The sequence below is a fragment of the Xyrauchen texanus genome, chromosome 8, assembly GCF_025860055.1.
Source record: "Xyrauchen texanus isolate HMW12.3.18 chromosome 8, RBS_HiC_50CHRs, whole genome shotgun sequence".
Classification (NCBI taxonomy): Eukaryota; Metazoa; Chordata; class Actinopteri; order Cypriniformes; family Catostomidae; genus Xyrauchen; species Xyrauchen texanus.
Window position 1 is genome coordinate 31,714,162 of NC_068283.1, and position 14,395 is coordinate 31,728,556.

Below are 14,395 nucleotides of genomic sequence, written 5' to 3' on the forward strand. Positions count from 1 at the left end.
TGGGAACAATGCCATCATCTGCAAGAATCCATTTGTTTAAGAGTGCAAAGGATAATATGTATTTACTTTAGATGCAATAGATATCTGAACACACCCAAAATTAAATTACAAAACAGTTTGAAAAAGAAAGTTCCTTACAGTAGAACATATCAGTTTAAGGGTTTTGCCGTCTTGCGAAAGTTGAAAAATAAAATCAACACAAAGTTAAAAAGATTACATGTTTCTCTCTTTTTTCTACAATACTGTTTGGTGGTATTTAATAACAGGAAGGCCCATAGTATTTCTTCCATTAGTTCCTTTCTCTTCTATAGAAAAAAACATTTACTGGAAAAGAAAAAGAGGTAAACTAAAAATGAACAAGAACAGAAAGAAAATGAAAGAGGAAGTGTGAGAGAGAGGAGAGAGAGAAAGAAGAGAGAGAGAGAGAGAGAGAGAGAGAGAGAGAGAGAGAAAAGAACCATAAAGACCCACAATGAGAGGGGGGTAAAGAAGGTGTAAGAGTAATGAATTTAAACAAAAAACATTAATATTTAGAGAGAGACGTCACAGGCGTTAGTCAAGAGGTCATGACTGCTGGCCACTCCACTGGCCCTCCATTGGTCGACGGAGAAGTTCCTCCACATGTCTGGCTACATCCATGGTATCGTCAAGATCGAAATCACCATCAGCGTCCAGCATAGGGTCACCACTAAAGGGGGACAAGAAGTTAAGTCAAATAAACACCAGATAGTGTTGTTTGATAACATTTTAGATGGTCGCACATTATTATACATTATCTGCAGGCTTTTTTATGCTAATTTTGAGGAACAATTTGCAGAAATTGTGCAGATTTCACTTTAACATGGTAAAATAACTACACTCTCATTAGCAATAGTAACTGAATTAATTATCAAATTATGCAAAATATGAGTGGGACTCTGGGGAAATCTGCAGGTTCAGATTCCGTTTGAGCCTGTCTATGGCCACTTCCACACAAATACATTTTAGTTTGGAAACACATTGATTTAGCTACATTTACACCCTCATCCACACTAAAACAGTGTTTTCCTCCATTGAAATCAGAGCGTTTTGAAAACGCTCAACATTACCACATACTTTGGAAAACTAAACACGGATTAGTGTTGATGTGGGCTATGTGGTATGTTGAAACATACAGAAAAACACATCTGTGAACTCACATGGGAGGATAGAGTCCATAATTATGAGGATGATTTACAGCTGGAGAGGCCACATGGTCCATGTAGGTGGGGTTTGCTGCTGGATCAGGGTTAGGTGTCGCAAACCTGCATTTACAGAAACGTACACAAAAACAGACAATTATTTACCATCATCAAAAAAATCCTTTGTTAAAGGGATAGTCTACCCAAAAATTGTAATTCTCTCATCATTTATTCATTCTCATGCAATCTCAGATGTGTATGACTTTCTTCCTTGTGCTGAACACAAATGAAGATTTTTAGAAGAATATCTCAGCTCGTAGGTCCATACAATGCAAGTGAATGGGTGCCAAAATTTTGAAGCTCCAAAATCCAGATGAGGGCAGCATAAAAGTACTCCAGATGAATCGCCCTCTACTGGGCAGGTAGAATAATGTATGGTAAAACATTACTTAAATATTGATCTGTTTCTCACCCACACCTATCATATTCTGTCTGAACACATGGATTTAACCACTGGAGTCGTATGGATTACTTTTATGCTGCATTTATATGGATTTTGGAGCTTCAAAATTCACCCATTCACTTGCATTGTATGGACCTACAGAGCTGAGATATTCTTCTAAAAATCTTCATTTGTGTTCTGCAGAAAAAAGAAAGTCACACACATCTGGGATTGCATGAGGGTGAGTAAATGAAGAGAGAATTTTCATTTTTGGGTGAACTATTCCTTTAAATAAATTGTTTTAATTAACTGGAGCTGTGGTCTAGCGGTTAGGTCTTCCAAACATATTATGTTGTGGTGCTCATTTGGATGACATGGGGTTGAATCTAATTGATGTTGCACAATCCCCATTCCTTTTACATTTCCTGTCATCAATCTACTTTCACAATAAAAGTGTAATAAAAAGAATCTAAAAGGACACAAAAGCTGTTTTAAGCTCTTCTGGGTACAGTCACGTCATTTGCAAATTCTCCAAATTTGATAATCACTACCTCTGAATGCTTATGAGAAGAAGAAAATTATCACACGCTTATGACATATCGCCCCCTGCTGAGTTTGACTAAAGTGAGCGCCTCGCTAACAAGCTAGAGTCTCATCCACCTATGGACAAATAATGCTGCTAACGAGGCTAACAGAGCTAAGTATATGCTGGGTCTTAAGTTACCATGGCAACCCATAAATTCCTGCTGAGAAAAGCCAGCATTAATATGCATGCAATTAGGCTCACAGCTCGAAGATGACAGGTTAGCTGCCTGAATATGAAAGATGGTAAGACCTGTAATGAGTGGTCAGAGAGACTCAAAGAGACAGAGGAAGGGGTTGTGGTGTGTTTGTGTGTACTCACTCTGGAACAACTTGTTTGATTTGTGGTTTGACATATCCATCCACAGCTTTAGCTGAAGAGGTAAGAGATAAACAGATGTATGAATTATGTAATATAACATCACATTGACACATCCTGCTATGTACACAAGTTTACTATAGGGTTCACTTTCAGTTCATGTTTGTTCATATTGCATTAAATAATGTTAAATTATAAAAACAAATGTATGTTAAATATGTATCAGTGTGTGTTAAAATAAACACAAACCAAAATTAATAAGTGTTGAGAAAACTAAATGTAACCAAACTTAGTGAACTAATGTTAGCAAATACAAACATATTGTAAAGTGTTACTGATTTTTCCATCAGCCTTTAAAGGTGCACTCAGTCAGTTTTATGCATGACGTCATGGACTTACACTGACACTTAGTGGAGTGGATGCAGCATCATTGAAACGCAATACTTTATAGTAACCGATGCCATTTTAGAAATTCACTATTTACAGTCAGCCATGATGAATTTCATCAATGGCTAAAAGTTTCCAAAAACAAGGTGGTTACTGAGATTAAGCGAGTAGTATGTGGCTGGTCATGTGATCCTAACATGGCAGCCCCCATGAGGAGACTCCCCATGTAGATTTAAGCAGCTTTTATAAGGTTACTGATCTGACTAGTGTCTTCATCTTTATACATGTTTCAAAATAACAATTAAGTTCTTTATGAGTAAAAAAATATTTTAAGATTCCCTGATGTATCCAGGTTTTCCATGACTGTGGAAACCCTGTCACTAAAACTGTAGTACCCTTATTCATACACAGTCAGTGCATAGTGAGAATAGTGAGGGCACTTACACAGCGGAGGGGTGTAGTATTTGGAGAAGACCTCGTCTTTGGGCCGGTCAGGATAGAGAAACAAGAGATGGTTCAGATCGCTGATGCGATCCGCCAAAGAGCGGATGGAGAAGTCTTTGGTTGTGTACGGCATGAGGTTCCAGACCATCCTTTCTCCTGTGAAGAACACAAACTCAGAATTATTTTATAGTTTTAAAAAGATGTACTGAGAAATCACACCTGCCTCACTGACAGTCCTAGACTGACTGTGTTAGCCAATCAGAAAACTTGGAAGCACCTCAATGACCGTAAATCATTTCGCATTTTTGAGTTGACTCACATAAGGTTTGCTGACATGTTTTGGGAGGGCTGTGTTTTGGAAAGAGGGTGTGTGGTTGAAGGGATTGGAGGTGGCCAAATTCAGGGGCTAGCTCTACAGGAAATTCCCAAGATGTCTAAGGGGCTGTTCTCACCGAATGTGTTCTTGCACTAAAAAAAGATAGATGCAGTGCAACAAATGAAAACAGAACGCGGGCATCTCATGACGTGTTTTTAAAAGTTGAGGCTCTTTTTAAATGGCATGCCATCTACAAAACAGTGTTCATGCGTGAGATGCAGAAAAACAGCGAGACCCAATGGTCAAAGATGTCCATCTAGCGCATGTGTAGATAGAAAAACTATTGAAAAACAATTACATCTATTATGATGCTTCAGCTTTTTTTATAAGACACATTCTTGCAATGTTAATGTATGACACTTCTACTCTCAGGAATGGCAGAAGTGCAATAAAAAATGGTTCTACCTGCTTTGTTAGGGTTCTCTGCCACCCAGGCTATAGTGATGCCACCTATTTCCGAGTCACTGAAGCGCAACAAGAAGGTTCCGTTGGGTTTGGACATCAGCATGTCCTGAGCTTGCTGTTTGTTCACAAAGCCAAGAATCGCCCTGGAATATACAAACACACAAGAGCATGAATACACATGTGTACACAAACATGCATACTGGGATGGACATTAACACAGAAAATGTAGAGAAGCTGTTATCAAAGTGTACTGTATTGGTTTATTGCGATTATTATACAAAGAATAACAAGATATGGGGGATTGGGGGTGGGGGGTGAGCAAAAGGTAGACACGGACAGAGCGTGAAGATCTTATCAAGCCCGCAAAAAGTCTTTAGATCTTGCTACTGTGTTAATCCATCCATGGCTTATTGCCTTAATGTATAGTCTTAACCAGCCCTATCTCAGAATCAGCCAGTTGCCATGGCAAAGAATCACTCCACAATGAGGTTAATCCATTAAATACTGATTGAAAAAAGACAGAAAAAAGAGAGGAGCAAAAGAACAAGAATATAACAACATCTTACATCAACATAAGGTAGATGTATTTTTTAAATACTAGGCTACATCTTCACTACATTCTTTACAAAGAGGGACATCAATAGAATCTAGGCATATTGTAGATAACAATGTATAACAAATTCAACCATAAGCATGACTGAGCTGTATTATTACATGACTGCACATAAGGCTTGGCTTAAGACTAATTTATGCTTCTGTGTCGAAACTGCAGAATAGGCTCTGTGAAGTGGCTACTTCGTTGGTTTGCATTTATAGTTCGGCTTTGGTGTTTCTGCATCATTCTGCGAGTACACAGCCAAACTGCTAATTATACATTCATAAATAATGCCATTGTAAGCAACGTAATTCGTGGATTACAAGGATTACATTATTTTAACATTAAAACAAGTTCAAATTATTGAAATTTAAGAAAATATTATTTGTTGTTTTATATGTTGCAGAAAATTACTGTATGCTTTCTCTTGAGTTGCTTAAATAATAATAATTCATAATCATTTTCGGACAAATTAGAAGTGTTCCGTTTGCATAATTTATGAAATGTGATCATTGCTGTACACTACTGCAAATATACGGTCAAAACATAGCGCAGATCAGAAAGAGCCCAAGTAGAATACAACATATTCTTTAACTCAGATATCAAATAAATATCAAGTTAAAAAAAGTGTTGAGTATATAAGCTGTACACAGATTAAAGACAGAACCGTTATGCTTGTAACTTCATGAAACAAAAAAGAAAAGAAAACCAGCAGATGCTCTGATTAAGAAAATTGCTTTAATGGTACTGAGTCCAAATACAATGTGATATGATGAATAGATCTACAATAATCTTGGATAAAATGCAACGTTAACTAAAAAAATCATTGTTATCGTTCCCGGGGGGTGGTCTCTGGTTACGAAATGGAGCAATCACAGCTGTTGTGGTCCGCATCGACACGACGCGCAGTTACATTTTGAAGAGGTGCACGTCAGGCTACAGCTTTGGTTCGACGCAGAAGTATAAACCAGCCTTAACAGGTTGCCCAATTAAGAGTCAGTGTAAGCTTGTTGGACTCGCAGCCCTTTCGCAAGCTGAGGCCAATCACTTTATATTCTTATAGGGATGTTTCACCCAGAAATAACTTCCAAATCTCTATGACTGACTTTCTTCCATGGAACACAAAAGGGCATGTTAATCATGGTCTCCATTCACTTTCATTGGATCTTTTTTCATTCATTAAAATTGAAAGTTGACTGAGGCTGCAATTTTGCCCATCATTTCATTTTGTGTTTTACGGAAGACAGAAAGGTATATGGGTTTACAACTACATATGGGTGAGAAATTGAGGACAGCATTTTCATTTTTGGTTGAACTATCCCTTTAAGTGTCCATTAGAGCAGTTAGGTCAGACAGAGTAGATTCAGTTTTTCTTTAATCTACTTGCTTGTTTTTATTTTGTAATATATTGACCAAGCAGCAACAAAAGGATCTTTTCCAGATCATCTCTTTGGAATACTTCATTCTGATTGGTCAATTACAGTAGTCTGCCATTAAATGCTGCTGTATAATTACCACCAAACTGAATTATTGGCCTGTGTCCCAGGCAACTGCTTTCCTTAATAGCTTTATTTGTTTCAGTATTTCACAGCACTCAGCAGTCTCAATCTTCTCATATAATAAAGTAATGTAAACTCCAATACGCATTTCACATCAATTTCTTTAATTATTTGATAAATAACCAAAAGTGGGATGATGTACAGTCAGCTGGTGATTATCGCAAAATAATCCTCTTCAGGTTCAAACACTTCAAAATATTTTGCGATAATAAAAGGACAGACTATACACAAGTGGATGAATCATAATCAGTGCCGTGACCGCTAAATCTGTAGGTGTTTGTGTATGATATATACTGTATTTGGGTATTTATTGTGCACACAAAGATAATGTCAGTCACCTTACCCGTCATTCCAGTGAGGCTTCAGGTGTTTTTTAGTAAGCTCCATGACACCATCAAACCACTGCCAAAAAGTGAAGTTCCTGCCTGGTAAACTCTCCTGTAATGACAAAGCAAATATATAGAGTATAAGCATCTTTTTACACATGTTAAGGTCAACAGAGTGCTTATTAAGACTAAGCATCATGTTCCTGTAGAATATGGAGCTAGCAATGCCAAGGTCATGGATTTGATCCCTAGGGAATACAGTACATGTATTGATACAATATATACCTTTAGGTATAGTGCACACAAAAATATAAATTCTGCCATCATTACTCATGTTGTTCCAAGCCTGTATAACTTTTTATTTTCTGTGGAACACATAAAGAAATGTTAGGCAGATTGTTAGTCTCAGTCACCATTCACTTTCATTGCATGGAAAAAGATGCAATGAAAGTGAATTGTGACTGAACTAACATACAGACTAACATATAAGTCACTTTGGATAAGAGTGTGCACCAAATGCATGTCAGTTATGAAATATACAAAACAGTGTACAGAAACTGTTGTTTTCCTGGTACATGTTCCTCATTAGCATTGTGTTCATTAGAAATGGACAGAGTGGAAAATCAGTAAACAGCTTAAGTGTGAGGCACTTGGTGCTTGAGAGTGTGGTAAAGGAAAGGTCTAGGGCTTATGAAATGCAGGCATGACTATCTGAATGAGAACATGATCCTCTACCTCATGTTCACTCAGTTTTTAATCACTGATCCACAAGCAAAGTCACAGTACTTAGGACAAGTGTTCTTCTCTTTTATCACTCTCTTTCTTAGAACAAGGCATCATGAATCCTAATCATAACAGTTAGCATAGCAGACCAATGGATGCACACAGGTACACATGAACACCTGGATTTGAACCCATTTCTAAATAAAGTTACTAGCCAACTGGCGAGTAACTGGTGAGCTGTATTTCCTTGACAAAGCCAATTTATACTTGCATTTGGCACTTGACTAGTTTTCATTTTAGACCCTGGATATGATGTCCTGCTGTCCTCCTTCCCGGAGGATGGTAGGCCACTTGTGGTTCTTGGAGATTTCAACAAACACCAAGACAAGCCCCATTGAACTTCATGCTCTCCTGGCCTCATTTGTCTTGGAAAGACTAAGCACTACAGCAACTCACAGAAATCTAGGGGTAACCATCAATAACCAACTAAATTTCACATCTCAAAGACAGCACGATCATGTAGTTCTAGATCTACAATATCAGGAAGATAATACCCTTCCTCTCTGAACATGCCACACAACTTCTTGCTCAGTCACTTGTCATAACTAGACTGGACTACAGTAACACTCTCATTGCAGGTGCAATTAGACCCCTGGAATTTATCCAGAATGCAGCAGCATGCCTGGTCTTTAATGAAACAAAGAGAGCACATGTTACACCACTCCTTGTCTCTCTTCACTGGCTGCTGGTTGCTGCACATATAAAATTCAAGGCTCTGATACTGGCATACAGAACAGTCACTGGGTCTGCTCCAGCATACCTAAAATCATTTCTGCAGAGCTACATTCCCACCAAAACACAGAGGCACCAACACACTTTTCCTGGACTTTCAGCTTCATCGTACCACATTGGTGAAATTACCTTCCCAACCCCAATCTGTGAAACTGACTCACTTTGACTTAAAAAAACAGCTAAAAACACATCTTTTCCATGAGCACTTTACCAGTCACAAAAAATACAAAATTCTTGTTTTTTAATCTGTCTTGAATACTACTATTCTGATGCTAGTGAAACTTTGTAATACGGTCTCCTTAAGATGATTAGCTTACAATGTAATCCTCTTTTGTAAGTCGCTTTGGATAAAAGCGTCAGCCAAATTAATAAATATAAAAGTAAATGACAAAAACACAAGTCGGAAATGCCTTAAATCATTGCATGTTTTTAATAAGATAACAATATTGTCATAATATAAAGGTATTGGTTATGTCAGTAACACTTTACAACAATGTTCCAATAGTTTGTTCATGACATCTAATGCATTAACTAATGTTAACAAATGGAAACTTATTGTAAAGTGTTACAATTGTTAACAATAAATTATAATGTGTAAATAAACTAATAGAAACATAAAAGATGCCTAAATTCCACAGGCCTTTGTTAGGAACACTGCATGCTCAATGTAGCAGATCAGCACAGGGCCATTTCAAAGGCAGCCACAGCCTTAGGCCTGGACATTAAAAGCTCTCTGATCAAAACTCACTTCCTGAATAACCATTAACTATAGAAATGAATCTTGCCTGGGTCAGCAAGTTCGGCACTTAATATCAAAAAAGCTAAGTCAGAAATCATGAGAGGCTAGTTTAGGATTAAACCATCTGTGAGAACATCGTTCGACAGTGCTGTTGGGTAACACACAACAGGTCAAAGTCACGGTCAGAGTTATTGTTACATAGTAGCAGGCCAAGCTGCTTTCAACATTTTTGAACCGTCAAAGTTATCATTTTGTAAGCAAGAATTAATTTGTGAGCTTTTTTTATATAAATTGAGCAGTCAGTAGTATAACTGGCTGACAAATTGTTTCTTAAGAACATTGGTAAGTAAAGAAAAATGTGTGATTGACCATTTTAAACTTTGAACCACAAGCTGAAATCAATATCCGTAAATATAAACCTTTTTTTGTGTAAACATGATTGGTACACAAGCAATTCGGATGTGAATTGTGTACAGTAGCTTTATCCTGATTAAATTTGATGATTATTTGGTGTTAAAAAACTCCTGTTGTTAAAAACCTTGGCATTTTGCTTGACTCCACCCTTAGCTTTGATCCTCATATAAAATCACTCACTAAGACTGCCTTCTTTCACCTCCGTAACATTGCTCGCCTCCAACCCTTTCTCTCTGCTAGTGATGCACAGATTTTGGTAAACTCCTTCATTATGTCCCGTCTTGACTACTGCAACGCACTTTTCCTTGGTCTCCCTGTTAAATCACTTAAAAGGCTACAATATATTCAAAACTCGGCAGCCAGGCTGCTCACCCGTACCAGACGATCAGCACACATCACACCCATTCTCCACCAACTCCACTGGTTACCAGTTCCGTCCCGGATCAAATACAAAGTACTACTAATCACCTTCAAAGCCCTCCACAACCTTGCTCCCCCTACATCCACGACCTCCTGACCCCGTACACTCTTTCACGCTCACTGAGATCCTCTGACCAAAATCTCTTGGCTATCCCTCGCTCCAGACTTTCAACCCTGGGTGGCAGGTCCTTCAGTGCATTGGCCCCCAAACTCTGGAACAGCATCCCACAACCTCTTCGTGACTGTGCTTCTCTTCCTTTCTTCAAAGCACATCTCAAAACCTTTCTGTTTAATGATCATTTCTCCACAACAAACTCATAGCATCATACAGATAACATGTCTTTGTTGAATTGTTTTGGTTTGTTTGCAGTTGTGTTTCATTGCCTTTCCACTATGTAAAGCGACCTTGGGTTTGTGAAAGGCGCTATATAAAATAAACTTATTATTATTATTATTATTAAAGTCAACAGCCCATTTTAATTCTGTAATCTGGCATATTCCTTGTTGATGGGACTTGATTGGATTATGAAAAGTGGGCATTACATATCACAGAAGCTTGAAAAGAAAGAGGGATTTTTGAAGTCAGCAGAAAAGCATAGTAGTTTCAAAGGCAGAGCAAGTTACAAAATTTGTATAAATAACTGCAAAGAGATCCGAGTTTTATTCCTAACAATGAAGATATGAAGATATGAAGGGGGCATTACCTACATAGGCACCACACCTCAATGTGTCAGAGTATGAGTGCTAACTCCAAACTCTGACAGTAAACAGAGTTTGACTTCCTAAATACAGGGCAGTTTAGTCCAGTACCCTGATGAAGGTGTGGTTACTGTCAGTGTTATTCTGAAGTGTGGATAGTGTATTCTCTTACCCTATTAAATTGTGACCAGGTCATGTTCATGTTGCGGTATTCCTCAGGGTTGACGCTAGAGCTGCTGAAGGCTTTCTGAGCGAGGAAGACCAGATTCTCCTCAGACAGACCTCGATTCGACTGCACCTCTGCCTTGTACTTCATATTCAGAGCCTCGCACAACTGCGGCCATAACACCTTGTCAGGAACTATGAAGGGCACTCGTCCCTGGGAATGGACATGACAATTAGGACCCAATTCAAAAACGCTCCATTAACATTTGTCATTTGGAATGTGTATCTCATCAGGTGTGCTTCAAGTCACACTATCAAACCTTGTTTCACAATTACATTTGTTTATAAGTCTTTTTTCAAAGGGGTCAAATCATGAGGAACCAAATTTTGATTTGGTATGAAATAGTATAACTTTCAGATCTAAAAATGCCCCCAAATGCCCAACAAGCCATCCAATCAACACCCACGTTGAGAGCATTTGTTGCATAATGTTGATTACAACAAAAAATTAGGCACTTACAATTAAAGTGAATGTGTCCAATTTTTGGAGGGTTTAAAACACAGGAATGTGAAGCTATTTATCACACTAAAATCACGTTTACACGAACATCTTGTGGCTATACTTTTAACTTTCAAAAATGTGCCCCATTCATTTTCATTGTAAGTGACTAACAGTAACCCAGATATTTCCTTTTTTAAAGAAAAGGAGGAACGAGTCGAAATTAATTTTTGTGGTAATCGACATTATGCCACGAATGCTGTCGATTGAGCGTAACTTGTATTAAAACCGGAACATTCCTTTAGGTGTCTTGCTCAAGTGCACAAAGATGATAGATCTTGGCTCACACATTGCAGGGATTAAACCAACAACCTTCCGTTTTCCCACCCTGAGACACAATTCAAATCAGCATTGGAGTTTTATTACTTTTAGTCCATGTCTGTTAGCTTTGAAGCATCTATAGCATCTATATGCTAGTATACTCCTGAAAGTTAACAAAATTAACTTTTATACAAGCATTAAAAATTATCCCTATTTCTCTTATGGGAAAATGGACCAAAAATGTTGATGGCTCATCTTGCACTACACAGTTTTATCCAATCAAATGCTCTCTAAAATGAGAATCTCCCTCCCCCTAACCTTTTTAAAAGAATGTACATCAACAACGATAGAAAACTATGCTCAAGCAATTTAATGAAGTCTTTAACCACAACACCACACCACCCACCCACCCAAGATGCACAGATGTTATCTGTTACTAACCGGTTCAGCGAATGCGTTGTCCCAAAGAACGGTGGCTGTAGCATTGTTATCTTGACTTCCATGGACAATCACCACCACCGGCAAAGAGAGGGTCTGGGACAAAAGTGTGGAAGAGAAAAAAGGGATGAACCAAGTTAGATTTGACTTGTTACATAAAATTATTACATATAAATATAATAGCTATAATGGTTTGTTTTGTACTGGAATGAACAATTTTTTGAATGAACGGAATGAACTTAAAAACAACATTAGTCACATGAAGTGTAAACACTACACTGTACTGTGCTAGATCACTGTGCGTTGTGTGTGAATGTGTTCACAATTATGGAATTTCAAGGACATTAGGGACAATATGAAAACTAAGGCAGAGGACACACTAAGGCATGGATCTTTGTAAAGTACTTTTTCGAACCAATGTAGAGTAAGTAACAATGATTGTTTTCCCCTTCTATGTGATTTAAAAAAATATATATATATTTTACTGTACGTTTAATGGTAAGTAGCTCATAACCAAAATACTTCTGAATCTCACCTTAACCTGAAATACCAGCTCATTCCCCCCAACGCTAAACTGTGACTCAAACAAAATGGTGAATTTCTCCTCTGTAACAGACTCCGCTCCTCGACGGTCCGAGCGTCTGATTCGCTTCAAAGACTACATAACAAATGATAAGGAGAGGGAAAGAAAAATAGACTTTAATGTAGGCTTTAATGTTAGGGTTTGTTGCATATACAGTACAGTGGCCCCAAAAAGTATTTGGGCACTTAAGCCACACTTCAAATTGTTTACATGTCTTGCATTGTACAACAAAAAAAATTTAAATAAAGAAAAACTGAAGAAAGATGGCAAAGATAGCCTTTAATGATGGCAACACTGCACTCACCATGTTTCTAAAGTGTGCACTCAATGTGCCTGTGGTCTGATGGTACTCCATCACACAGTTGTTATTCAAGATCTCTCCACTGCTATCACTGTAAGACAGACACAGAGACATTATTATTTTATAGCCAGAAAGATGGAGACGTCTCTTGGCAATACGCATTTTATCTAAGTTCAGATCAATGTGTGCACAGAGGGTATTTGGACACTTAAAAGTTGTTATAAGCCCTTTTAGCCATTCTTGAACTTCCACAAGTATATCCGCTGAATTAGCCACGCTCCCTCTTTCCATAACCCTGCACACCAAAGAAACGTGTATGCACAAAGACACACTTGGAGACCATTGCATTAGAGCAGATGAAAGGCGGGGGTGCATTTCGCCATCCAACAATGAGTATTTCGTGGGAGCAGGTTACCAGTACATGCACTTGTACAAGCATATATGGGATATCCTGTGAACGTGCACAATGATTTACAGGCAGAAAGTCTTCTGATTGGCTAAACAAACTATATTTTTTGCCGCTGTTACGAAGACAGGTGTGATGTTTCTGGAAATTGTTCTGCATGTAATTTACTATTTATTTTTTTAACTCACTCAATGCACTGTTTGAATGTCAGTGCATTGGATTATGTAATATCAAACCAAGTGGCATCTGCAAAAGAATTATGCTAAACCTTTTCTCAGAACTAAATGCACTTTTTTTAAATTAACTTTTGCAATTACTTTAAACCAGCTGGTCTCAATAGCATTTTTATTGTATGTACAGTATAAAGGCAGTTCCCTTCGAGCTACTACAGAGTAACTACAAGTATAGTTCATCACATTAAATATGGACATGTTCCACTAACATCTAACAACCTGAAATTGTCTTAATTTTGAACAGTTTATCTATTGTTTTATGAATGTAAACACACTTACAAATGTATTTTTGTGAAATGGTTTGCTTGAAAACTGTGCGTTTGCTATTTCTCTTGTAGGTAGATTCCACATAGTTTGATATTTTGTTATGTAATACAATGACATGCATATATTTTAAAGTTTGGCTCAAATGTCCAACTACTTTTTGGGGCTGCTGTATATGTGCGTCTATATCAGTAAATGTGTATAAGATGGCAGATCAAGGGTGGTGCCTGTTTAGTGCCTTAAAAAACATGCTCTGGGTCCTGTTAGCAGCTCCAGGTTTATTATTTCAATTCACAATAACTCATCAACAACACACAGATGAGTTACTAAATACAATGGCTACATTCACACCGCCGTTTGACCCAAATCTTATTTCTGCTCAAATCACATGGCATTTTAAATGTAGCCCTTATCAAATACTAGTCTGAACAGCCGACACTTGTTAACTGACCTGAGCATTAAACTCTGGCATGTTCAACATTATTATATGAACAATCTATTAAATTGTATTAAAAATGTAAAGTTTAAAAATGTCAATGTAAGCACTTATATTAATCTATTTCACTATGTGAGCCATTAATTTTATTTTCTTTCCTTAAAAAATAAATGTATGCATTAACTACAAAAGATATGACTCCCAATTAAAAGTTGATCTAAAAGTTTTAAACCATAACACGGAAATCATGTGCACAAATTACAAATTAAATCTGACCTGGATCTGATACTTATCCGATTTATTTCCTAAAACGAAAGTGGCCCAGATCTGATTTGAAAATGTCAGATTCAAAGTGCTTTTGACTGTT

General features: G+C 37.6%; 1 protein-coding gene across 6 annotated transcripts in view; it reads right to left on the reverse strand.

The window, feature by feature from the left end:
* Positions 1 to 218: 218 nt before the first annotated feature.
* The window catches only part of LOC127648465 (signal transducer and activator of transcription 5B-like), a 106,302-nt gene continuing 92,125 nt past the window's right edge, over positions 219 to 14,395 (reverse strand). For all 6 annotated transcript variants that reach the window (XM_052133151.1, XM_052133158.1, XM_052133152.1 and 3 more), the window contains 10 exons: positions 12,693 to 12,780; positions 12,341 to 12,463; positions 11,809 to 11,901; positions 10,555 to 10,761; positions 6,613 to 6,707; positions 4,116 to 4,258; positions 3,335 to 3,490; positions 2,507 to 2,558; positions 1,179 to 1,283; positions 219 to 688 (listed from right to left, as the gene is read on the reverse strand). In XM_052133151.1, the coding sequence (XP_051989111.1) occupies positions 565 to 688; positions 1,179 to 1,283; positions 2,507 to 2,558; positions 3,335 to 3,490; positions 4,116 to 4,258; positions 6,613 to 6,707; positions 10,555 to 10,761; positions 11,809 to 11,901; positions 12,341 to 12,463; positions 12,693 to 12,780 (1,186 nt within the window). In that variant the 3' untranslated portion in view covers positions 219 to 564. The remainder of the gene's footprint in view (positions 689 to 1,178; positions 1,284 to 2,506; positions 2,559 to 3,334; positions 3,491 to 4,115; positions 4,259 to 6,612; positions 6,708 to 10,554; positions 10,762 to 11,808; positions 11,902 to 12,340; positions 12,464 to 12,692; positions 12,781 to 14,395) is intronic.